At 50.6% G+C, this 26,265-nt stretch overlaps 1 protein-coding gene across 2 annotated transcripts in view; it reads left to right on the top strand.

The window, feature by feature from the left end:
* Positions 1 to 26,265, top strand: part of Gtf2ird1 (GTF2I repeat domain containing 1) — a 92,546-nt gene that overhangs the window by 38,392 nt on the left and 27,889 nt on the right. For both annotated transcript variants that reach the window (XM_042055931.1, XM_038346878.1), the window contains exons 3-11: positions 1,827 to 1,968; positions 6,956 to 7,111; positions 8,614 to 8,797; positions 10,250 to 10,560; positions 11,664 to 11,753; positions 13,653 to 13,736; positions 19,735 to 19,918; positions 22,653 to 22,678; positions 24,485 to 24,593. In XM_042055931.1, the coding sequence (XP_041911865.1) occupies positions 1,827 to 1,968; positions 6,956 to 7,111; positions 8,614 to 8,797; positions 10,250 to 10,560; positions 11,664 to 11,753; positions 13,653 to 13,736; positions 19,735 to 19,918; positions 22,653 to 22,678; positions 24,485 to 24,593 (1,286 nt within the window). The remainder of the gene's footprint in view (positions 1 to 1,826; positions 1,969 to 6,955; positions 7,112 to 8,613; positions 8,798 to 10,249; positions 10,561 to 11,663; positions 11,754 to 13,652; positions 13,737 to 19,734; positions 19,919 to 22,652; positions 22,679 to 24,484; positions 24,594 to 26,265) is intronic.

Raw genomic sequence — 26,265 nt, 5'->3', positions numbered from 1 at the left:
TAATGAGAGCAACATTTCTACACAATGTACAACAGGATTAATCTGCAGCAGAACTCCTTCAAGTGCTAGTTGGCACAAAGACCAGCATTTATTAAGTGCCAACTGTGTGCCACAGGCTTTTGCTTTTCAGGATTTTCATACTGTATTCTTGGTTATAACTTGGGGCCACAGAAATAAGCCAACGTGATGTAGCCACCTAGAATTCTGTGGGGGTGGGTGGGGGTGCATGTGTATGTGTGCATGTTGTGTATGTGGGTACATGTACTGTATGCATGCATGTAGAGACCACAACTCAGCCTTGGATTTTATCCTTCGGGTACCATTCACCTTGTTTTTATCTTAGTTTATCTCAGTTCTTGGCTTGTTTATTCAAAACAGAATCTTACTCTATAGTTCAGGATGACCTGGAACTTACCATGTAGCCCAGGCTGGCCTCCCATGTAGCCCAGGCTGACTTCATACTCATGGCAATCCTCCTACTTTAGCCTCCCTGAGTGCTGAGATGACAGATAGGAGCCAGCACACCCAGCTAAGCCTACAGCCCCTAATGCTTACAAGCGGTCTCCCATCCAAGTACTGACCAAGCCCAGCCCTGCTTAGCTTCTGAGATTAGATGAGGCCAGGCACATTCTGGATGGGATGGCTGTAGATCATCTTGTTTTAGTTTTGAGACAGGATCTCATACTGGCCTGAACTCATCAAGTAGATGGATTGGCTGGCCAGAAAGCCCCGTGGGTTCTCCTGTCTCAATTTCCCCACTGCTGGGATTACAAGTGTGTGCCACCAACCTGATTTGTGTGTGTGTGTGTGTGTGCGCGCGCGCGCTTCTGTTCCATGTGCTTGCACCTGTATCAACCCACAACAGGAACAATGTAGAGAAGAGGCTCCCTATGCTTGGAAGACCAGCGACTCTACTCTGTCCTGCTGTATGTGGAGGACAGAGGTTGACATCCGGTGTCTTCCTCCATCTATTGAGTTCTAGATGTCTCACTTGGACCCAGACCTTGCCAATTCAACTAGCTAGCCAGCTAGCTCGCAGGATCCCCTGCTTAGACCTCCCAGTTGATGGGGCGATAGAAGGACTGCCACAGTCACCCAACATTTATATAGGTGCCAGGCATCCAAACTTTTATCCCTACGCTTCTGCCGCAGGCCTTACCCACTGACACCCCAGGCTCACTCTCCACCGCAGGCTTCACCCACTGACACCCCAGGCTCACTCTCCACCGCAGGCTTCACCCACTGACACCCTCCCCGGCCCAGCCTCAGTCCCAGCCTTTTTCACAGGAGTCCTGGGAACCGAAGTCAGGTCTCTGTGCTTGTAAGACAAGAAATTTACCCACTGAGCCATCTTGACAGCCCTGCTTATAGAAATAGATCCTCTTCCTATAACCAGTATATTGAAATTCTACTGCCATGTTCTCCAGGCTGCATGGTGCCTGTCTTTTTTACTGTTTAGAGAGGGCTGTCACTACCTTGTATCCCAGTACAAAGGGACCATGTGGGCTGGAGGGCTCATCTCTCCTTGATAGCCCCATCTTTGTAGCTCGGGCTAGCCTCAGACTCCTGAGTGCTGGATTACAGGCATACTCTTCCGTGCTAGGTTCCAGGCTAGTCTTTTTTTTTTTTTTTTTGGTTTTTCGAGACAAGGTTTCTCTGTCACTTTGGTGCCTGTCCTGGAACTAGCTCTTGTAGACCAGGCTGGCCTCAAACTCACAGAGATCCACTTGCCTCTGCCTCCTGAGTGCTGGGATTAAAGGCATGCACCACCACTGCCAGGCCAGGCTAGTCTTGATTTCGCTCACATGCCTTCCCTCATCCCACAGTGCTCGGCGCTCTCCAAGCTGAACGCGGAGGTGGCCTGCGTGGCGGTACACAATGAGAGCGTCTTCGTGGTGGGCACCGAGAAGGGAAGGATGTTTTTGAACACGCGGAAGGAACTGCAGTCAGACTTCCTCAGGTTCTGCCGTGAGTACCCCACATTCTCCATGCCCTGCCCTTTCTAAAGGACAGGGGTCCTGGCCCGTCCCTGTGTCCCCCGCTTTGTCCAGTCCCCAGAACCTGTTGGAGGGATGAAGTACAACATAAGGTTGTTCCAAATGAAGTCTGTTAGAACTGTTCAGCAACTCCTGTCATTGAACCCTACCGCTAGCCACATCCATGTGTGCATTTTAAATTTTTTTCTTTTTTATTAAAAATTTCTGCCTCCTCCCCACCTCCCATTTCACTCCCCTTTCCTTAACTCCCCTCCCCCTCCCTTTCCAGTCCAAGGAGCAGTGAGGGTTCCCTGACTGCGGGAAGTCCAAGGTCCAACCCACTCCATCCAGATCCAGGAAGGTGTGCATCTAAACAGACTAGGCTCCCCCAAAGCCAGTACATGCGGTAGGATCAAAACCCAGTGCCATTGTTCTTGGCTTCTCAGTCAGCCCTCATTGTCCGCCACGATCAGAAAATCTGGTTTGATCCCATGCTTTTTCAGTCCCAGTCGAGCTGGCCTTGGTGAGCTCCCATTAGACCAGCCCCACAGTCTCAGTGGGTTGCCGCACTCCTCACAGTCCTGACTTCCTTGCTCATGTTTTCCCTCCTTCAGCTTCTCATTTGGGCCTTGGGAGCTCAGTCCTGCACTCCCGTGTGGGTCTCTGTCTCTATCTCCATCCATCGCCAGATGAAGCTCCTATGGTGATATGCAAGATATTCATCAGTATGGCTATAGGAAAGGGCTATTTCAGGCTCCCTCTCCTCAGCTGCCCAAGGAACTAGCTGGGGACATCTCCATGGATACCTGGGAACCCCTCTAGAGTGAAGTCTCTTGCTAACCCTAAAATGGCTCCCTTAACTAAGATATCTTCTTCCCTGCACCCCATCCACCCTTCCTCCATCCCAACCATCCCATTCCCCCAGGGTCTCCCCATCCTCCCCTCCTCACTTTTCTCTCCACATCTTCCCATCTCCCCTTACCCCCACTCCACCCCCACCCCCAAGATCCCAATTTTTGCCTGGCAATCTAGTCTACTTCCAATATCCAGGAGGATAACTGTATGTTTTCCTTTGGGTTCACCTTCTTATTTAGCTTCTCTATGATCAGGAATTATAGGTTCACTGACCATGTGTGCATTTTTAGAGGGGACACTGAGGCCCAGTGCAGTCACCTGATTCTACTCTATTCTTTAATAGTGCTGAGGATTGAACCTAGACCTTCGTGCCTATTTAAACAAGAGCGCACTACTGAGCTACTGAGCTATACTCTCGGCTATCCATCTACCTGTTTTGGTTTTTTTTTTTTTTTTTTAAGATTATGTTCTTTGTTTGTTTTGTTTGTTTCATTTTATTTTTCAAGACAGGGTTTCCCTGTGTAGCCCTAGCTGTCCTGGAACTTGCTCTGTAGGTCAGGCTGTCCTTGAACTCACAGAGATCCGCCTGCCTCTGCCTCCCAAGTGCTGGGATTAAAGGTGTGGGCATGCGTGTGCTGTATATAGACATGAGAAGAATTGGTAGAGTTAGTCCCAGGAATTGAACTCATCTTCAGGCATAGGCACAAGCTTCTTTACCTCCTTGACCCTCTGTTGTCTTAAGACAGGTTCTCCTGTAGCCCAGGCTGGCCTTGAATTCCTGGTTTTCTGGCCTCTACCTGCTCAGGCACAGAAGGTTCTGGTCTATTGGATGTTGATGTGGAACTCAGGGTTTCGTGAATGTAGGGTGAGCATTTTGCCAAATGAGCCATGTTCCTGGCCCCAGTTCTACCTCTTGACTTAGTATATTTGAGGATAGAGACCAGCCATTGTCCAGCTAAGATATTTAGCTGTTTGAGTGTATGACCCTAACAAGGTCTCTTATCCTGACCTCTGCCTTGTGAGGCAACATTGTTTTTGTTGTTTGTTTTGGGGTAAGAAGCACTCAGTATGCATGGGCTGTGGACGATGGATGGCTCCTGGTCAGGTGGGCCTCAGAGGTAGAATGCCAGCCTAGAATCCCCCAGGCTGGTGGTTCAGCAGTAGAGTGCTTTACCTAGTATTCCTAAGGCCCTGGGTTCCATCCCTAGCAACACCAAACCCAAACAACACCTCATGCTGGGCCATTGAGCTGAAACCTCAGTACTTTTCCCAGAGGGTCATGAAAATGTCACCCATGGTGTGCCGATGAGAAACTGAGGCACGGTGGGCTTAGCCCAGTTTGGAAGGTGTGTGTGTATTAATCGAGGTTCACTAGAGGAGTAGAATTTACAGGGAAAAAATAATTTATTACACACACACACTCAGTTTACTAGAGTAGCTTCAGAAGGTCCAATAATCCAACCAGTTGAGAAGAATCCACCAGGCAGTGGTGGCGCACGCCTTTAATCCCAGTGTTTGGGAGGCAGAGGTAGGCGGATCTCTGTGAGTTCAAGGACAGCCTGGTCTACAGAGTGACCAGTGCTACAGAAAGAAACCCTGTCTTGAAAAACCGAAACAAATTCAGTTATTGTTAAATCCACGAGGCTGGATGTCTCAGCTGGTCTTCAGTATTCATCAGAACCCTGAAGAAGTAGGCTCTGGTGTCCGTGAAGGAGTGAACTTGCTAACGGTAGTGAGAGCAAGCCGGCAGAGAGCATGCGGGCTTCTGTGACCTTTGTGTAGGTGGCCAGCAGAAGGCGTGACCCAGATTTAAGGTGGATCTTCCCTCCTCAAAGATACTATTAGAGCTGGGCAGTGGTGGCACACACCTTTAATCCCAGCACTCGGGAGGTAGAGGCAGATGGATCTCTACAACTTCGAGGCCAGCCTGGTCTACAGAGCAAGTTTCAGGGCAGGCACCAAAGCTACAGAGAGAAACCCCATCTTGAACACACACACACACACACACACACACACACACACAAAACAATAAAACGGAAAAAAAGATCCGATTATAAGCGGTGGATCTTTCTATTTCAAATGATTTAATTAAGGAAAAACCTCTCACAGATGTGCCCGGTCATTTGGATTTTACTCAATTCCAGATTTAGTCAATTTGATCACTGTCTTAGTGAGTGCTCTATTGCTGTGGAGAGACACCACCACGACCACAGCAACTCTTGTAAAGGAAACCATTTAGTTGGGGCTGACTTAGAGTTTCAGAGGTTTAGCCCATTATCATCATAATGGAAAGCATGGTGACAGGTAAGACATGGTGCTGCAGAGATAGCTGAGAATTCTACATCCAGGTTCACAGGCAGCAGGAATAGAGAGAATCTAGTCTCAGACATGGGCTTTTGAAACCTCAGAGCTCATCCCCAGTGAGAGGCTTCCTCCAGCAGAGCCACACCTCCTAATCCTTTCAAATAGTGCCACTCCCTAGTGACCAGGCATTTAAATCTAAGAGCCTATAGGGGTCACCACAACAACCAAGAATAGCCACCACAGGGAGCATGGTTTAAAGCCAGGACTCCAGTTCTCAGACCCTTGCTCTTTCTCCCGCACCCCTTCAAAGTCGAGATAGATCCAGAGCAGGGACTGCCAGGGGTCTCTATGGACACACAGGTACCAGCTGTCAATGGTTTGTTAGTAATTTTCCTGGTCTCTTAGGCCTTAGACCTAAGATTAGCTCTCCCAGATTCATCCAGCACTCATGCGTCATTAGTGGGGTCTATAGCTAGAGCCCATAGCTATTTCCCTAGGAGCCCGAGACTCCGCTTACTCTGCTCTCCCAGCCTGTACTGTCTCTAAGGTTGGGGAGAGCTGGATTCAAGTAGTGAGTGTGGCTGGGTCCTGTAGCCCCTCCCAGCTTTTTAGGGACAGTGTGCCTTATTTTCCACAGCCAGAATGAGTCCCTAATTTACAGCACTCAGAATCGGGATAGTTTGTTTCAAGCTTGGATGGTTTCCAAGGAGAGCCAGCTCCAAGCTGGAAGGGACCAGAAGACCCTGTTCATCCTGTTTGGTTGTCCCTTCAGGCCTGACTTTCATCCCAGTACTTGGGAGGCAGAGACAGGCAGATCTCTGTGAATTCAAGATCACCCTCATCCATGTAGAGAGACTCTATCCCACAAAACTAAAAGACTATTTCTTAAGGATCCCCTAACATCCGCCCCCCCCCCCCCCGACAAAAAAAATACAGCTGAGGGGAAAGAGGGTTTATTTGGCTAACAATTCCAGGTTGCAATCTTATTTCAGAGGCAGGAACTCAAGCAATTAGTCCCGGCACATCCCCAGTCAAGAGCAGGAAGCTCCTTTGCGCTCATGGAACTTTCTCCTGTTTCCTATAGCTCAGAACCTCGTTGCCTGGAGAATGGTGCAGCCCATGATGGGCCGGGTCAATTAACAATCAGGATGATTCCCTCCTTAATGCCTATGCCCATATCCAATTGATCTAGATCAGTGGTTTTCAACTTCCTAATGCTACAACCCTCATGTGGTGGCCCCCCAACCATAAAATTATTTTCGTTGCTACTTCATACCTGTAGTTTTGCTACTGCTGTGAATTGTACTGTAAATGTCTGTGTTTTCCCATGGTCTCAGACATCCCCTGTGAAAGGGTCTTTTGACTCCTCCTCTCCCAAAGGGGTCATGGCCCACAGATTGAGAACCACAGAACTAGATGATTCATTGGGGACATCTTTCTCGGGTTGTGGCAAATTGTCATTTTAAAACTAACCATTGCCGAATCTCCATTGTTTTCCATGTGAGCGGAGCAGAAAACTAGGGCTTTGGTGGGTAGCAAGAGCGTGGGTTCCTATGAATATAGAATAGGGGGTGTGAAGCAGATGTTCATGGCTTCTCAGTTCTGAGCCGGACCTGATGGGCTTTTTCCAGCAATCGCAAACAGAGGCTCAAAGAGGGAGAGGAAAACCCTGAAGTCAACCAGCAAGTGTGTGTCCAGATTGAGACCTGCAGTCTTTGCTGGCTCTCAGCAGGGTGCTCACATTCATTCATTCATTCACTGGTGCCTCCGATTCTGGGGGCTTAACACCAATTTATGGTTCGTGTGCTCTCGTCCCACAGGGGGACCCCTATGGAAAGACCCAGATGCAGGACACCCTAAAAAGGTGCAGCGCAGTGAGGGTGGTGGCCGGAGCATCCCGCGGTCCTCTCTGGAGCAGTGCTCGGATGTGTACCTGCTGCAGAAGATGGTAGAGGAAGTGTTTGATGTTCTTTATAGTAAGATCCTTCCTCATTCCATTCCGGAGAGGGGTGGGCGGGAGACCAGCCTACCTACACCTGCCCTGTTTAGTTCAGTCCCTTCCAGATCATCCCCGCCCACCTCAGCCCGGCCCCGCCCATCAGCCCAGCCTCACTCCACCCAGCTGGATGGGACTCCACTCCATCCGGTCTAGCCCTGCCCAGCGGTGTCTGACCCAGCCTAACCTCCTTAGCCCAATCCCACCATATCCAGGCCAGCCCGGCCGTGCCCTCCTGCTTAACCACATCCACCTTGACCCAGCCTCACTCAGCCGTACTCCAAACCTAGCCCCACCTGCTCGGCCAGTCTGAACCCCGCCTTTACTGCTTTAGCTCCGCCTACTGCAGCTCTGTCCTTACCCAGTCCTGCTCGTCCCTATTCGTCTGCTTCAGCGCAGGCCTTCCCTGCCAAGTCCAATTTAGCCCCACCTGCCTCACCCCAGTTCTGCCACACCCCACCCAACTCAGCCTACTCCCGTCTGACTGTGCCCTACCCAGTTCATCCCTGCCTTGCCCACCTCAGCCTAGCCCTGCCCAGCAACCACGTCAGCACTACCCTCGCCCTCCCCAGGCTAGCCTCTCGCACCTCTGCCCAGCTGCGTGTATCTGTGCCCCACCCAGGCATGCTCCACCAAGACCAATCAAACTCCACACTGCTTACAGCCCACCCCTGCCCGGCTGTGCCCACCCACCTTTGCCCAGCCCCACCCCTGCTCGGCTGTGCCCACCTGCCTTCGCCCAGCCCCACCCAGCTACATTCTAAGCCAATCCCATTTGCTCTGCCCATCTCAACCCAGCTCTGCCTACTTCAGCCCCGCTCAGTCTAGCTCTGCTTAGCTCTGCCCTCCCCACCTTAGCCCAGCCTCACCCAGTGTAGTTGCCCAGCAGTGACCTACGCAGGTCAGCCCTGCCCTTACCCTGCCCAGGCCCCAACCTAACCCTGCTCACTTCTGCTCAGCTTCACCGAGTTGATCCCCATGCACTTCGTCCCAGTCCCACACAGCCTGGCCCTCTCCCGTCTCACCCAGTAGAGCAGGCCTCTGTGAGACACAGCTTTCTATGCCTTAGCCCCTTTCCAGCTCCAAACTCACAGGCTTGAAAGTCCCTTTCCTGGGCCGCCGCCGCCTCTTACCACCTCCCCATCCCGTGGTCTTCCAGTAGCCCCACTCACTTCTGCCTCCTGGTTATTCTGGGACCAAGGCCATCTTCCCTCGGTTAAAATTCGGTGTAGCATCCCTGGCAAGGTTCAGTCTACTATCTTGGCATAGGGCCTTCCTGTCTCCTCTCTCCAGTCCTCAGACATACACTGTAGGCATCCACAGAACATATCTACAGGCTAGTGTTCATTTTATACCACACGTCTGCAGCGATGAGGGGCCCAGAGTCCCTCTCCAAGGGGGAGTCACCTCACATTGCCTGGCTCCCAGTGTGTCTAGCCAAGCCCCCGCTAGTACTGAGCTTCATCGTTTTCTCCTTGACAGGTGAGGCTATGGGCAGGGCCAGCGTGGTACCTTTGCCCTATGAGAGGCTGCTTAGGGAGCCGGGGCTCCTGGCCGTGCAGGGACTGCCCGAGGGCCTGGCCTTCCGGAGGCCAGCCGAGTATGACCCCAAGGCTCTCATGGCCATTTTGGAGCACAGCCACCGAATACGGTTTAAACTCAGGAGGTGAGTAAGCCCTTGTCCTAGTTTCGCTTCCTTTCGCTGTGTTAAAAATATCGACAAAAGCCCATTAAGGGTGAAAGGGTTTATTTGGCTCACAATCCCGAGTTACAGTCCATCACTGTAGGGAGGTCAAAGCAATAGGAATTTGAAGCAGCTAGTCACATTACATCCTCAGTCAAGAGCCAAAAGCGGTGAATTCAGGCCTGCGTGCCAGCTCTCAGCTTGTTTACTCTTAGTTCAGAATCCCTTGCCTAGGGAATAATGCCACCCATGGTGGGCTGGGCCTTCCCACCTCAGTGTAGTCAAGAAGGTCTCCCTACAGACATGCCCACGGGCCAGCCTAGTCTAACTCCTTCACTGAGACTCTTTCTTCCAAAGTGATTGTAGATGAAGTCAAATCGACAATTAAAGCTTTCAGAGTGTGGTGGGTACGTGACTTAATCTACACACTTGTGAGGGAGACGCAGGTGGATCGCTGAGTTTGAGGCCACACTGGCAGATTCGAAGCCAGCCAGGGCTAGGCAGTGAGATTGTCTCCCATAAAAACAGAAGACAAATAAAGCTGTCACACCCTGTACCCAACCAGAAGGCAGAAAGTTAGAGATACCCCGAGGGAACCCTTTAGGGAAAGCTTTGGGTCTAAAGGAGGAAGCAAGACCAAGGTCCGGTCTTACAGTGTAATGTGAGTCAGGGCATGACCGCAGGAGTTTCCCAAGGGCCTTACTACTGTGTCACAGTGTCCAGCAGAATTCTGTCTTGGGAAAGAGTCACCCCAAAGGCTGTGCAGAGATCAGGGACAAATGATTAACAATGTGTAGAGATGCAGTTGTCAGTAGGGATGCACGGCTTTAATCCCAACACTTTTGGGGAAGTCGTGGTAAGAGTTCAAGGTCATCTTCAACAACACAGTAAGTTCGAGGCTACCTTGGCTACATGAGACCCTGTCTCAAAAACATAAAATTAGTTTTAAAAGGCTTGAGCTGGAAGAGCCACACGGCCTGGATCTGAGCTTAGGCTGTTGATGAGATTCATAAAAGACAGATAGGAAGTGAGGCCAGGGCTGGGACAAGGTGGTTACCATGGGTACCATGGGCGCAGCACAACTGGGGACTTCATGTTGCCTTAGCTGCTAAATCCTCCCCAGCAATGCAGGAGCAGGTGTGGAGGAGGGGCAGATGGGATGGGAAGGAGGCAGGTGGGGGATGGGGTTGGTGGCCTGGAGAACTGAGGCAGCTTGGGGCGGGCCTGGGTCTTCAGCGGTTGCCGCCTGGTATCAGGGGCATTATGACCGTGCCGCCAGTCTCGTGTCGGGCCTGGCTCCCATCCCACTCCCTTGGAATGCCTGTGGAACTAGCTCAGTTATAGTCTCTAGAGTATGTTACATAGGCTGTAGAGGGAGAGATTGACAGGCAAGAGTAGGTATTCAAAGCAGTTACTCTCTCTTCCTTCACCCAGGCCTCCTGATGATGGTGGACAGGACTCAAAGGCACTGGTGGAGATGAATGGTGTCACCCTGATACCCAAGGGGTCCCGAGACTGCAGTCTGCACAGCCAGGCCTCCAAGGTCACTCCCCAGGACCTGCCCCCCACCGCCACCCCATCCTCCGTGACCAACTTCCTGTACAGCACTTCAGTGCCCAACCACACCATCCGGGAACTCAAGCAGGAGGCACCCACTTGCCCATTGACCCCCAGCGACCTGACCTTGGGCTGGTCTGTACCTGAGTCCCAGGTCCCTAGTACCCAAGATTTCTCCGACTGCTGTGGTAATGCTGCATTTGGGGACCTGCATGTCTCTCTGGGTGGTTGCCTCTAAAGAAGAAGCATTTCTGAGCAGGGGTGGGTTTTGTCGATTGTACTTTGTTGAGACCCAATTCAACTGGGAGCCTCCACTTGGCCTTCTGAACAGACCTTGGATGCCAAGAGGCATCTTCACCCCCGGGAGGCTGTGGAGAGCATAAAAAAAAAAAAACTAATCAGGGATGATGGAATGGTCCAGCAGGTGCTTGCCGATTGGCTTCACAACCTGAGTTCAATCTCTCCCAGATTCTCCACATGGTAAAGGAGGAAATTGAATCCCACAAGTTGTCCTCTGACGTCCATACATGCACTCATTCACGCATGCATGTGTGTGCACACACCCCCCCCAAGAGATGACTACAATTAAAAAAGAAATAAAATCATATGCATTTAATGAGCACCAACTGCATACACTGCTTGGGTTTAAGATTTAGGGGTGGGCCTAAGAGAAGGAACAGCTGGGAATGAAGGAGATTGAGCTAGTCTATCCTGGCTGTGTGTGCCGGGGCAAGTCTCAATCTCACTGAGCCTCAGTTTCTTCGTTTGTAAAATGGAATATTTCTGGAGTATCCCTTATCTAAGATTCTTCGGATCGAGATTCCTAAGACAGCAGGGTAGTGGTGGCGCACGCCTTTAATCCCAGCACTTGGGAGGTAAAGGCAGGTGGATCTCTGTGAGTTCAAGGCCAGCCTGGACATTTCAGACTTGGGTTTTGGAGATGGCTCAGTTGATCGAGTGTTTGCCTAATTAGAGGCACCTGTCGCTAAGCCCAGTGACCTCCGTTTAATTCCTGGGACCCACATCATAGAAGAGAACAAGTTGTGTTTTGATCATTTATAAAGTAAGTGAATAAATGTAATTAAAAGAATGAGAAGAAAAAGGGGAGCCTGACCTCCTGCTCTCGTGGTGCCTGCCCCTGGGCATCCCAGGCTGGTATAGAGCAGCTGGGATCCATGGTTAGGGATGTGGGTTGTCAGGAACCTGGGAATCACAGGGCTGCCAGTTCTAGTTTCTCTGAAGTATCTGGGACCCCCTCCAAAACATATGCCTTTCTTTGCTCCTTGTTCAGGACAGAAGCCTGCAGGACCTGCTGGGCCTCTCATCCAGAATGTTCATGCCTCCAAGCGTATCCTCTTCTCCATTGTCCATGACAAGTCAGGTAGGTCAGCGCCCTTGGCAGTGACCCGGCCAGAGTGGTTTTCTGTGGGCAAAATGGGTCCGGCAGATACTGGTGCGAGAAGAGAGGAGCAGTTTGGCGCAAGGGGCTGGGAGTCAAACCTGGGTGTGATAGCCACGGGCATCACAAATGTCCCTAAACTACAACTTAAAACAGCGTTTGTTACTACATAGTTTCTGTGTGTATGTTAGTTTTCTCATTGCTATGGAGAAAAGTATTCTCTTTGCTGTGATAAGACACTGACCAAAAACAACTTAAGGGAGGAAGACTTGATTGTAGCTCGTAGTTCAAAGGGTTACAGTGTGCCATGTAACCTCCCGGAAGACCTGGCGGAAGGAGTCTGAGGTGCCTGGTCACACAATCAGAGACCAGAAAGAGATGAACTGGATGCTGATGTTTGGCTTGTTTCTTCTTTTGATATAATCTGTGATCTCAGCTATGGAATGGTACTTCCCTGTCTAGAAACCCCCTCACAAACACACCCAGCGGGTTGGTCATTTCCATGGTGATTCTGAATCCTGTTCAAGTTGACAAGCAAACCTTATTATCACAGCGGATGAGAAAATAGTTCATGTATAGGGTCTCTTGCAAGCTCGTCGGCATGGTGTCACCGGGCTGCAGTCTCATCTGAGGGCTAGAGCTGGAGAGCCATGCATAAGGAAGGTCACCCTTGCAGCCGTAGATCAGAGGGTTCTGTTCTGCACCACCTGGGCTGGTTTACATCAGGACAGCTGAACAGGCTCGCAACATGGTGGCTGGTGTCCTCAGGCTTGGTGGTCCAAGACAGAAAGGAGGAAGCCTGTTTTTTCATGACCTCACTTCAGAAGTGACTATCATTTCTGCCCCCATTCTAAACACGAGAAGCCCAGAATGTTCCAGCCAGTGCTCAGAGGGGGAAGATTATACTCTTCCTGTGAGAGAAGAAATATTTAAAAAGTTAGGTGTGCGGCTTTAATTCAGTACTCAGGAAGCAGAAGCAGGAGGATCTCTGAGTTCGAGGCCAGTCTGATTTACATAGAAAATACCAGACTTGCCAGAGCTACATAGTGAGACTCTTCCTCAAAAATGAAGGAAGGAAGGAAGGAAGGAAGGAAGGAAGGAAGGAAGGAAGGAAGGAAGGAAGGAAGGGAGGGAGGGAGGGAGGGAGGGAGGAAGGAAGGAAGGAAGGAAGGAAGGAAGGAAGGAAAGAAGGAAGAAAGAAAACCTTGTATGGGTAGCTCCCAGCACTTGGGAACTGAGGCAGGAAGCTTGCCTTTGAGGCTAACCTAGGCTATGCAGTAAGGGTCTGTCTCTAAAGAACAGATGAAAGAAAGGTACAGAAGGATGTATGTGGGGCTGGGAATGTGGTTGAAGAGTCACGAATTGTTTATAGCCCCGCAGTTCCCCATGAAGGGCAGGATGTGTGCCTCAGTGCGGGACTGGGAGCTTGGCTGGACCAAAGATCACTTCTCTAGCATGGGTTAGGGTCCTAGGTCCCAGCACTAGCACTGCCTGATTCCCTAGGCTTTGTGACACATGTCTGTCATCCCAGCACTTGAGAGGCCGAGGCAGGAGGATTTCAATCCAGTCTAACCTGGTCTACATAGTAAGACCCTCCTTCCTCAAGAGATGTGGCTTTCCTAGGCTTTGCCTACCTAAGGGGGAGTATTGTGGGGAATCAGAAGATCTGTGCCTTCGTGGCTCTTTGGGAAATGGAGAAATGAACATGGGACTGGTGAGAGAGCAGGGGGGGGGGGGACACTGAGCACCCTAAATTGCATGGCGGCTGCGGCGACAATGGATGGGACAGCAGTGTTCTTCAGAGTGGCACCCTAGGCTGATGGAGGGAGAGTGGCAGGAGCTGGGGACCAGCCCCTCACTGGGCCTTCTGTGTTTTGATAGAGAAGTGGGACGCCTTCATCAAGGAGATGGAGGACATCAACACCCTGCGGGAGTGCGTGCAGATCCTGTTTAACAGCAGATACGGTGAGTGGGCGGCGCAGCCCACCGGGTGAGCATCTCATTATGTGTGGCTGTCGCTTGTGTTCCCCAACACAACAGCCTGAGCCATATGCTGGCGCCCGCGCAGCGTCAGTGCGGATGGCATCCGGCGTGGGCTCTCCCCTATCTGGGGAGAGGGTGGTTGTGTCAATATTTCCCTTGCAGATTCTTTGTGGGGGTGGGATGATGGCAGATCCCCAGACCTTCCGTCACCTATGGGAAGATGGGCAGGGGGACGTGTTGGCTCTCTGTTGGCTGCTCCCACGGCCCCGTGTTGTAGTCTACTCTATTTGTTGTGTGTGCATGCATGTGTGTGTGTAGTTGCACATACGTGTGTGTGCGTGTTGAGGCCAGAGGACAACCTCAGGTATCATTTTTAGGCATCATGCACCGTTGTTGCGTGCTGTTGCTGAGACAGTCTCAGGTAGCCTGGGCCAGTGTTGAAATGGCTGTGTAGACAAGAGTGACCTTGAACTTTTGATCCTCCTTCCTGTACTCCGGAGTGCTGAGATTCTGGGATGCACCACCATATCCAGTATTACGTGGTACTGGAGATGGAACCCAGGGTCCCATAAAAAGTTCCATCCCAGCTGGAAAGGTACACAGAGAGACCCTGTCTTAGACTCCTATTGCTACAATGAAACACCGTGACCAGAACCAGCCTGGAAAAGAAAGGGTTTGTTTCTGAGTTCACACTCCATGGTGAAAGGACAGGGCAGGAACTCGAGGCAGGCACCTGGAGGCAGGAACCGAAGCAGTGGCCGTGGAGGAACGCTACGCTGCTTATTGGTTTGCTCTCGTGACTTGCCCGGCCTGCTTTCTTAGAGCACCCAGAAGCAGCAACCCAGGTGTGATACAGCCCACAGCGAAGTGGGCTGGCCCCACATCAATCATCAATCAAGAAGATGCACCACAGTCTTGCCCATAGGCCAGTTAGCAGGGGCATTTTCTCAGTTGTAGATCCCTCTTCCCAAATGGCTCCAGCTTGTGTCATGTAGACATAGAACTAGCCAACATAGCCAACTTACTGGCCAGCCCCACTCCTGTTTCCTGATCTCTTTTTTGGAGACATCGTCTCTTACTGACCTGAAACACACTAAGTAGGTTAGTGGAGCTGGCTAATGGGCCTCAGGGCCCCATCTGTTTCCATGTCTCCATGTTGGGTTTACAAGTACAAGCTACCATTTCTGGCTATTTTTACATTCGTTCTGGGCGTCAGAATTGGATCTGTATGTTTGTAAGACAGGAACTTTACCAACTGAGCTAAGACTTTTTAATTACATGCAGTGATGTGTGTATGTGCATGTGTGTCTGTCTGCCTCCATCACATGTGCGTGCCGGTCAGAGGACAGCTTTCAGGATGTGATTGTCTCCATCCATCATTTAGGTATCATGGATTGAATTCAGGTTATCAGGCTTGGTGTTAAGTGCCTGTACCTGGTGAGCTATCATCACTAGCTTGTCTTTTTTGTGTGTTTTTGTTGTTGTTTTGGGGTATGTGAGTGCTTTGTTTGTTTGTTTGTTTGTTTTGAGACAGGGTTTCTCTGTGTAGCCCTGGCTGTCCTCCAACTCAGAGATCTGCCTGCCTCTGCCTCCACCTCCCGAGTGTGTGAGTGTTCTGCATTTAGTTTGTGTCTGTGTGTATGCTGAACTGTGCCGTGACACACATATTTATACTCAGAGGACAGATTTCAGCAGTTGATTCCCTCCTTCTGCTGTATGAGTTCCAGGGATTGAATTCCTATTTGGGCTTGGTTGTAAAGCACCTTTACCCACTGAACCATACTCCTCCCCTCTTTGGGATTTTTTTGGAGACAGGCTCTTATTTCATAGCTTACACTAGCCTAAAATCACTACTTAGGCCAAGCCGCCTCAGCCCAGCAAATACCGTGATGGTACGCGTGACCAATTTACTTTCTTTCCTTCCTCCCTTTCCTTTCCTTTTATTTCCTTTCTTTTCAGGGTGGGGGTGTTTCAAGACAGGGCTTCTATGTGTTGCCCTGGCTGTCCTGGAACTTACTCTGTAAACCAGGCTGTCCTTAAACTCACAGAGATCCGCCTGCTTCTGCCTTGAAAGTGCTGGGATTAAAGGCATGTTCCGCCACCACCATCACCCTGGGCTTTCTTTCTTATTTATGTGTTCATTTTGAGACGGGGGATCTCATTTTACCTAGTCTGCCTTTGAACTCTAATCCAGGATGACCTTGAACTTCTGAACTTCTGATCCTCCTGACTCTACTTCCTGAGTGTTCCAGGACAGGTACATACCACCCTGCCCAATTTATTCAATGCCGGGGGTGGAACTCAAGGATTTGAGTGTGCTAGGCAAACACTCCCAGCTGAGTCACATCCCAGCACTTTTATCTGTGTTTTTTTAGACATACTCCAGGCTGGCTTTGAACTCATAGCAATCCTCCTACCTTCATCTCTGCAAGGCTCAGATCCCAGGTACGCACCACCTTCTGGCTTTCCTGCTTTGTTTCCCTGTTTTATGTCCTCTGCTTAACAGGTCTTTTTCACTCTGGGGAGGTAAACTCTGTAGGAGATGATCCAAAAGCCGAGTTTTGTAAAATATTTAAGAACTTGTCCCCAGAACAGAGCACCTCACTCATTAAAGCCTAAGACATAACATGGTAGGTATAAGGTCCTCTATCCTGGGGGATAACTTTCTGTCCAAGGACCACAGCAACCAATGCCTGAAGGGCACATGTATGCAGACACGCAGCAGTGGGTGTTGACATGCAGACATGCAACAGTGGGTGTTGACATGCAACAGTGGTGCTTACATGCAGACATGCAGCAGTGGGTGTTTACATGCAGACGTATAGCAGTGGTGCTTACATGCAGACATGCAGCAGTGGGTATTTACATGCAGACATACAGTGGTGGTGCTTGCATGCAGACACAGCAGTGGTACTTACATGCAGACATGCAGCAGTGGTGCTTGCATGCAGATACACAGCAGTGGGTACTTAAACATGCAGGCACATGCAGCAATGGGTATTTACATGCAGACATGCAGTAGTGATGCTTACATGCAGCAGTGGTACTTACATGCAGACATGCAGTAATGGGTATTTACATGCAGACATTCAGCAGTGGTGCTTGCATGCAGATACACGAGGGGGTCCCTGCAGGCATCAGACAGGGAAGCAAACCGAATGAAGAGACGAGAATGAAAACCCAGTGCAGACAGACTTCAGGGGGCTCTAATGCCAGGCAGTTCATTGTCAGCAAATTTAAAACCCAGTACAATTGGGAAATTTTCCAGGCAACAATCAGTCCAGTTCTAGGTACACAATACATCTGAAGGTGTGGCTACATTGAAATTCTTTTACAAAGTACATGTGACCGTGAGGGAGGGAGGGTTCAGTAGCTAAAAAAAAGTCAGCAGACCATAAAGTACATGTGACATCTACCCCAAGGATGGGTAATGGTCTAGGGAGGGAAGAGTCTAGTCTTTCTGAGGAATTTGGGTAAGGTCTGCCTCCACAGATAGCTAAAAACTCACCAAGTCATTAACAAAATCCACTCCCTGCCTTCTGGACTGGGAAAACAGTTATTTTATCTCCTCCATTGAGAAGCAGGCCCTATGTGTTTAACATTCCTGGTTTCCCTAGTGATCTGTGGGCACAAGAACCTTTGGGCATTTGTGTGCAAGAGCATGCGGTTGTGGACCCTCATGTGCAAGCGCGCACAGCTGTGAGAACTTGAATGTGGTTGTATGCAGCAGTTGGCATTAGTGTTCAGGAGTCCACAGTGCTTGGCATAGATGGCTTAGAGGAGGCTGAGTCCTCGGGCTAGAGAGTCAGGTGGCTTCCTGGGACGATGCCCTTGCTGGGTGGTCTGGGGGTAGCCCAGGCTCCCTGTGTAGGGTGTGGAGTGGCCTAGTTGGCTGTGTGCACAGAAGTCTCCCGACAATCATGTGAACCCTGGGCTGTAGGGAGTGGAAACTGTGGAGACGCTTTGGCTATGTGCAAGAGAAGGGGACCTGGGTAAGTGCTGGCATCTGCTTGACCGTAGTGCCAGCCCTTGATGCTGTCTTTCTAGCTATGATATATATGATATATGCTTGTGATAGGCCAGTGATGGAGCAGGGAGAGAGAGAGAGAGAGAGAGAGAGAGAGAGGAGAGAGAGAGAGAGAGAGAGAGAGATGGTGGCAGCATACACCTTTAATCCCAGCAGTCAGGAGGCAGAGGCTGAGGGATCTCTAAATTTGAGGCCAACCTGGTCTACAAAGAGAGTTCCAGGACAGCCAGGGCTGTTACAGAGAGAAACCCTGTCTTGGAAAAAAGAAATGCAGAGAGACCGGGCTTGGTGGTCTCTTACACTTGTAATTCCAGCATTTTGAGACTGAGGCAAAAGGATTTAATGGTTGCAGGCCTGCCTGGGCTGTAAAGAGAGACCCTGTCAAAAACTAAAGGAGTTGAGAATGTGGCTTCTTTGGTAGAGTGTTTGCCTAGCATGTGTGAAGCCCTGGGTTCCATCCCCAGCGACATATAAACCAGACATAGAGGTATATGCCTGTATCCCAGCACTTGGGAGATGAGGCAGGAGGATCGTGAATTCAAAGAGACCCCCATCTGGGGGGGGGGGGGGGAGTCCAACATTGCATGGTCTTGAGCTCGCATGAACTCCAAAAAGTGATTGCCTAGACACTGAAGGCAGGGAGGGGGCTCCCCAGACAGCAGGTGGGGGTGAGGAAGGAATGATTTGACAGCTGCCGAGATTTCAAGGGATTATTTAATATGACAACGAGCTAATTGTGACTTCACAGTGTAGAGCTGGCTGCCAACGCTGTCACCAGACACCGGGCCCGTCAACAAGAAAACAGTGAGCTGCTCTTGAAGTAGCCTGGATTATTCTGCCCAGCTCTGGCTGGCCAGTGAGGGCAGCTCTGAGCTACAAGGACACAATCCTGAGCAGAACAGGGAAAGCCCAGAGCAAGGGCCAGTAGTTAGTGCTTGGCAGGCTAGTGCACCTGGCGCACAACCCAACCCTTGGGAGGCTGAGGCAGGAAGATTGCTGTGTATTGGATGCCAATCTGGGGACTGTAATAAGACCCTGTCTCAACTAGATGCAGGGCAGCAGGAAGGTAGATGGCCCAGCTAGTAAAAAAGGAAAAAGGGGGGGGGGGGTGCTGGAGAGATGGCTCAGAGGTTAAGAGCACTGGCTGCTCTTCCGGAGGTCCTGAGTTCAATTCCCAGCAACCACATGGTGGCTCACAACCATCTGTACTGAGATCTGGCGCCCTCCTCTGGCGTGTGGGCATACATCGAGGCAGAATGTTGTATACATAATAAATAAATAAATCTTTAAAAAAAAAAAAAAGAAAGAAAGAAAAGGCTCTTGCAACCAGGCCTTATGCACTGTGTTTGATCCCTGGCGCCCACCTGAAGGAAGGAGAAAACTGGCTTCTGCAAGTTGTCCTCTGACCTCCACACTCAGGCACTTAGGCAATGCCTCCCAATAAATAGTGAGCTTTTTTTAAAAGTTAAAACAAACAGGACTCTGGGTAGGGTCGTGGTGGTGCATTCTTTTAATCCCAGCACTTGGGAGGCAGAGGCAGGTAGATCTATAAGTTTAAGGCCAGTCTGGTCTACAGAGCAAGTTCCAGGACAGCCAGAGGTACACAGAGAAACCCGGTCTTGAAAAGCCAAAAGCAAAAACCAAAAAGACCTGCTCTTTAATGCCGGTATTTGGGAAGCAGAAGCAGGCAGGCCTTGGAATTTGAGGGCCAGTCTGGTCTACATAGTGAGTTCTGAGTCAGCCAGGGCTAAATAGTGAGAATTTGTCTGAAAGGGTGAGAGAGAGAGAGAGAGAGAGAGAGAGAGAGAGAGAGAGAGAGAGAGAGAGAGAGAGAGAGAGAGAGAGAGAGGTGACACCATTGTTTGTTACAACATAGCCAAGGCAGCATTAGATGGGAGGGGATGGGATCCTGTGACTTGTCTCTCATACTCATCCTTGTTCTTGTCCTTCTAGCGGAAGCCCTGGGCCTCGACCACATGGTCCCTGTCCCCTATAGGAAGATTGCCTGTGACCCCGAGGCTGTGGAAATTGTGGGCATCCCGGACAAGATCCCCTTCAAGCGGCCCTGTACTTACGGGGTGCCCAAGCTGAAGCGGATTCTGGAGGAGCGGCACAGCATTCACTTCATCATCAAGAGGTGTGCACTGGCTGGGTTCTGGGAAAGAAAGCCTACCTAGAACTGCCCACTGAGGGGCTGGGCGTGGCTCAGTGGTAGAGCCCCTGCCTAGAATCCCCCAGTGAGGGGCTGGGGTGTGGCTCAGTGGTAGAGCCCCTGCCTAGAATCCCCCAGTGAGGGGCTGGGGTGTGGCTCATTGGTAGAGCCCCTGCCTCATGTGTCAGACTCAGGATTTTTCTGCCCTCAGAGCCACAAAGACAAAAAGAAGAGCAGATGGTTCTAGAACTTAAAACTGCTTTCGGACCCTAGTCCGTCAAGTGTACCTACTAGCCCAGACATGCTATGAGGGCACCTGGCTTTTTTTCCTCAGCTTCCACATCTCCAAAAGTGAAGTGAAACCCCTTTAGCCTGGCCCTGCCTCCCCCAACGATGTACTTCATAAATAATGGTTCCCTTGTTAATTCTTCAGCTGCTGGGTCAGTGGGCGGGACTGAGAAGGGAAGCTGGGCCCCCAGACAGGAAGCCAGTTCCCTCTGGCCTTGGTCTCTGTGGTTGCTTCAGGCCTTGTGTTTTCCAGATGTGTGTGAGGTCTCAGAGCTCCACGAACAGCAGGGAAGCAAGTCCGGGTCTCTCAGAAGAGCAGGAAGTCACGCTTAGACTTCATGCCCTGAGCCTTAACCTAGACACCCAACTCAGCCTGCCCTTATTGGCTTTTTTGTTTTGTTTGGTTGAACTATTTTTTTCCCCAGGCAAGGTCTCACTATGTAGCTCTGGCTGTTCTGGAACTCACTATGTAGACCAGGCTGGGCTCAAACTCGCAGAGATCTGCCTGTCTCTGCCTTCTGAGTACTGGGATTAAAAGTGTGCACCACTATACCTGGCTAGGTTTTTTGTTTGTTTGTTCTTTGTTTTTGTAAATTTTGCCAGTGGTGTTTTTAAAGACAGGGTCTCATGTACTGTGAGAATGTTAATTTAGATTGATTGTCCAAAATACTCAGTTTTGCCATAGCTCCCCACAGATGCTCTAACCGTAGTCAGGCCCCCAGTTACACGCCCAGCCTCCTGTCCTAGGCCCGTCCTGGTGCTGCGATAACCACGTGACTGGCAGCAGCTCTGGGGAGGAAATGGGGTTTATTTCCCGTTCCTGGTCCCAGTTCACCATTGAGGGAAGCCAGGGCAGGAACTTGAGCAGGAACCGCAGAGACACACAGCTCCGTGGCTCAGTCTCTGGCTTGCTCAGCCCCTGCTCATGCTCATGATTCCTCTCCAGCCCAGGACCACCTGCCCGGGGAATAGTGCTGCTCACATTGGCTGAGTCCTCCTGTATTGATTTACACGATTCCTCAGAGACATGTCCCCAGGCTGATCTGATGTGGGCAGTGCCTTGGGTGACGTTAGTTTGTGTCACCAGGACAGTTGAGACCTAACCAGCCCCAACCTCCTGAACGCCTTTCCCTTTGGCAAATCTTTCCCTTGTATGGTCATGTTGATAGTAGTAACTGTTGTTGCTAGTCTTTTTGAGACGGGGTCATAATATGTAGACCATGGCCGTGACCTAAAGATCCTCCTGCCTCAGCCTCCCAAGTTGGGTTTACAGGCAAACGCCTCCATTCTTGGCTTGGGCTTCAATTGCTTTATCTGTGTCTTGGTCCTTGAACTATCACTGGGCTCCAGCTTCTTCCCCTCTAATTGGTCCATCCATGATCTGACCCTGCCACAAACACAAGAACTCTGTAGGTCCCATAAGTTGTGTATGAGCACGTCAATACAAGGACCTTGCTTTAGCCATCTACATAACACCCTAGTTTCTGCCCTTGCTTGGGGCCCCTGCTTTCTGAAAACACCCCTGAAGGAGCCCACAGGTCGCCTTCCATGGCTGTGATCTGTTGTTTGCTCCAAGTTGCTTTCTGCCGAGCCTGGCACTTTAGGAGACACAGGTTTAACAGGCCTTAATGAGCGGGCCTAGGGGTGGTGATGTGGTTTAGGGGGTCAAGTGCCTGCCCGGCATTCACGAAGCCCTGGCTTCCATACCAAGGGCTCCAAAACCAGACATAGTATTTACAGGCCTGTAATTCTCACGCGTAAGAGGCAAAAGGATCAGGAAGGAACTCAAGGTCATCCTTGGCAGCATAGGGAGTTTGAAGTCAGCCTAAGCTACAGGAGAGCCTGTCTTCAAAACAGAACAACACCAACACCCATACGGTCTTTCAGGCCAGAGTGACCGTTGGATGGGAGTCTGAGTTGTCCAGGTTCCCTCTGTATTCGTTGCTTTTCCTTGTTGCTCTAACAAAACACCCAACAAAAGCAACTTAAGGAAGGAAGGGGGTTACTTGGGCTCACAGTGTGAGGGCGCACCGTCCATCCGGGTGGGAAGGTGGGCAGCAGAAGCATGAGGTGGCTGGTCACAGTGCATCCTCCGTCAGGAAGCGAAGAGATGAACGCTGACCCCCCCAGCTGTCTTTCTTCTTTTGATTCACTCTAGGTCCCCAGCCTATGGGGTGGAGCCACCCATATTTGGGGCGTTGGGGCTTCTCTTCAATTAACCCAATCGAAAAACTCCCCCACAGACATGCCCCAAGATTTGTTTTTAAGTCTCATCAGGTTGGTGAGATTAACCATCACTCTCCAATGCTTGCCCACATGTGTGGCCAGCCCTGCGCCCTGGCCATGGCTCTTAGAGCCACTCTGGCGAGATTGGTGGCCATCTCTGAAGGGACCAGCCTGCGCAATCTCATCCTTTCTTTTCTCTTTCCAGGATGTTTGATGAGCGCATTTTCACAGGTAAGCAAATGGGTACCATTGACTGGTCTGTTCTGGAGCTGCTGTCTCCTTGAATTGTCCCTGTCGTATTGAATCCTCGTCTGCATCTTGGGATTGTATTGTGGTCTCCGGGCTCCCAGTGGCTGACAGACTGGAACCCTGTCCAGTTTAGAGTCTCCTTGGAGGAAATAGTAATACCGTTTGCTAAACATATAGCTAGGTTCCCTTTAAAACTACCTTGGTTTTTGTTTGGATTGGGGTGTGGGTGCGTGCGTGGTGTGTGCGTGTGTGTGTGTGTGTGCGTGTGCGCGCGCGCGCGTGTGTGTGCGTGTGTGTGTGCGTGTGTGTGTGTGCATGTGTGTGCGTGTGTGCGCGTGTGTGTGTGCGTGTGTGTGTGTGCATGTGTGTGCGTGTGTGTGTGCGCGCGCGCACGTGTGTGTGTGTGTGTGCGTGTGTGTGTGCGTGTGTGTGTGCGTGTGTGTGTGCGTGTGTGTGTGCGTGTGTGTGTGCGTGTGTGTGTGTCCATGTGGAGACCAGAAGTCAACTTGGTCCTTGAGCCCTCCGCAGTCTTCCGTAGTCACTCTCTGTCTCACTCCTCTTGGAGACAGCTTGCTCGCTGATGTTTCATTACCTCCCTTATCTGGGTTGTGGGCACATGGCCCTGCGCCTGGCTTTTTCTATGGGTATTGGGTCTTCAAGTTCAGGTTCTCATGCCTGCGTGGCAATCACTTCACCTGTAGATCGGTCTTCCCAGCTCCCGAGCTACCTTGTTTTATTCATGTTTATCTTCTTTTATTTGGTTCCCCTCATTATTTAATCATTATTTAATCAGTGTTTCACTAATACAGCCCAGCCTGGCCTCAAATTCTTGTAACCCAGGCTAGCCTTAAATTCAGGATCTTTCTGCCTCTGTCTCTTGAATCCTGAGATTGCAGGCATATGCTACCACCCTTATTATAATTTTCAGCCATTCTACAGACATGGGTATGATCCCACTTCCATATATAGATAGAGCAATTAAGCACTAGAGAAGTGGGGCCGTGGCATTTCCCTTAGATGCTGTGACCCTCCCAAACCCCAGCCACCAAAAGCTATACAGACCCGTGGGGCATGATGGACCTGAGACCCATTAACAGCTTTGTAACCTTGAGCATTGTCCGTGAGCCTCAGTTTCCCCATCTGTGACATGGAGATGATAAAAGGAGTTAGCTGGCCAGGTGGTGGTAGCACAGGCCTTAAATCCTCACACCTGAGGCAGAGCCAGGTGGATTTCTGTGAGTTCAAGACCAGCCTGGTCTACATAGAGTTGCAGGACAGCCAGAGCCATACAGAGAAACCCTATCTCTGTATGAAAGAAAGAGAGGAAGGGGGTAAAAGAGGAGCTAGCTGCCTTATAATTTCTGGTTTTATTAAAGGAGAAAATGATCTTGTGGGACAAATGGGTAGGAGTGGAGGCCGTGGCCTTTCTCCTGAGGTACTTACATTATGATGTCCTGGCGGAGCGTGGGTAGAACTTTCCAGAATGAGGGCAGGATGTAGACAGATGCTTTCCTGGCTGTTTCAGATACAGCCCCCAAGGAAGAGATCAGAGGCAGCCTGCCTCCTCCCAAGAGTCTCTCTTGGAATGTCCTATAGAAGCCACTGCCCAAGTGTCTCCCAGCAGGAAAGACCCTATCTTTGGGGATTCTCGAGATAGGGCCGTAGTCCAAGCAGACTTCAAACTCACAGCAGTCCCCCTACCTCAGGCTCCCAAATGTTGGGGTTGCAGGTGTGTGCCACCACATCTGGCTGAAAGAGCTGCCATCTTAAGCTCAACTCTTCCCGCAGGGAACAAGTTTACCAAAGACCCCGTGAAGCTGGAGCCAGCCAGCCCACCAGAAGACACTTCTACAGAGGTCTGTAGGGACACTATGCTGGACCTGGCTGGGACTGCTTGGTAAGGTCCCTCCTGTGTTCTGCGCAGTCTTGGAAGGGGTGAGGTCTGACTGGTTCCCATCCCCCCACTTGGACACATGGTTTCCACACCAGGGATTTTCTAGGCCCGTGAGAGGCAAAGTAGGGCAAGAGAACAAGGAGGATTGGGTATTTCAGGGGTCAGTTATCTCAGGGACCTTCCTTGGTTACCCACACTGTTTATCTCTATAGTCAGCTGACATCCGAGTCACTGGTCCTTACCCCAAAACCAGGTTGTAGAACCAAAGGGAACAAGAACTGGCCATTCAGGCTACAGGTGTCGTTCAGCAGTAGAGCACTACCTAGAATCCCCCAGTGAGAGGTTGGGGTGTGGCTCAGTGGTAGAGCCCCTGCCTAGAATCCCCCAGTGAGGGGCTGGGGTGTGGCTCAGTGGTAGAACCCCTGCCTAGAATCCCCCAGTGAGGGGCTGGGGTGTAGCTCAGTGGGAGAGTACCTGCCTAGAATCCCCCATTGAGGGGCTGGGGTGTGGCTCAGTGGTAGAGCCCCTGCCTAGAATCCCCCAGTGAGGGGGTGTAGACTTGGCTCTGTGGCAGAGCACCCTCTTACTGTGCAAAAAACCCTGGATTCAATCTCTATGCTTGCTTTTAAAAGGCAAAAAAGATGACATCAGTCATTTATTTTAGAGTTCCCATGTTCCAGATCTTGCTCGCAGATATCCTACAGCCCCTAGCCGCTGCTGCCCCCTCCCCGCCCCCAGCCTCATTCAGTTACTCTGCTGAGCCTGGAGACTCCTAAACTGGCCAGCTCGGGCCATGAGCTGTGGAATGCGGGCTGGCCAGAGAAATGGAGACGAGAGTGGGAACCTGGGACCTGATGCTAACGTAGGGCAGTTAGCCCATTCTGTGGGAGCATGGCGTCCAGGATGTGTGGTGGTTTTATTTTCTTGTTAATAGTTTATTTTATTGAGACAAATCCTCACTGTGTATATCTCTGGCCATCCTGGAACTCACTGTATATATACCCAGACTCTGGGTCATAAAGATCCAGATGCCTCTGCCTCCCTACGCTGGGACTAAAGGCATGCTCCATCATACCTGGTCTTGAGTTTATTTTTATTTTTATGTGTTTTGATTTTTTCGAGACCGAGTTTCTCTGTGTAGGCTTGGCTATCCTGGTACTCACTTTGGAGACCAGACTGGCCTCGACCTCACAGAGATCCGCCTGCCTCTGCCTCCCAAGTGCTGGTGTTAAAAGCGTGTGCCTGGTTTAAGATTATTTTTATTTTATGTGTATATATATGTGTGCCTGAATGTATCTATATGCACCATGTGTGTGCAGATGCCTGTGGGTGCCCAAAGAGAGCATTGGGTACACGAGAGCTAGAGTTATAGATGATTGGAGCCCCCCCATGTGGATACCAGGAACTGTACTTAGGTTCCTCTGCAAGAACAGCAACCCGTCTTAAGTACCGAGCCAGCTCTCCAGCCCCTTAGTTTGGTTTTCTCAAACTTTATAATAGAGTCTTGAGCTTCCAACAATCCTGTGTGTTTCTCTCAAGTACTGAGGTCACAGATGAGATCTATAACACTCACGTTTGGGGGGTGGGGTGGGTATTTCTGAATGGTGGGCAGAGCCACGCTGGGCAGAGGGCTCAGGACAAGGTCGCCACTAGGTCATTTCCCCGTCTTTCTTTC

Source organism: Arvicola amphibius, chromosome 10 (genome assembly GCF_903992535.2).
Source record: "Arvicola amphibius chromosome 10, mArvAmp1.2, whole genome shotgun sequence".
NCBI lineage: Eukaryota > Metazoa > Chordata > Mammalia > Rodentia > Cricetidae > Arvicola > Arvicola amphibius.
This window is presented reverse-complemented; position numbering and strand designations above follow the sequence as displayed.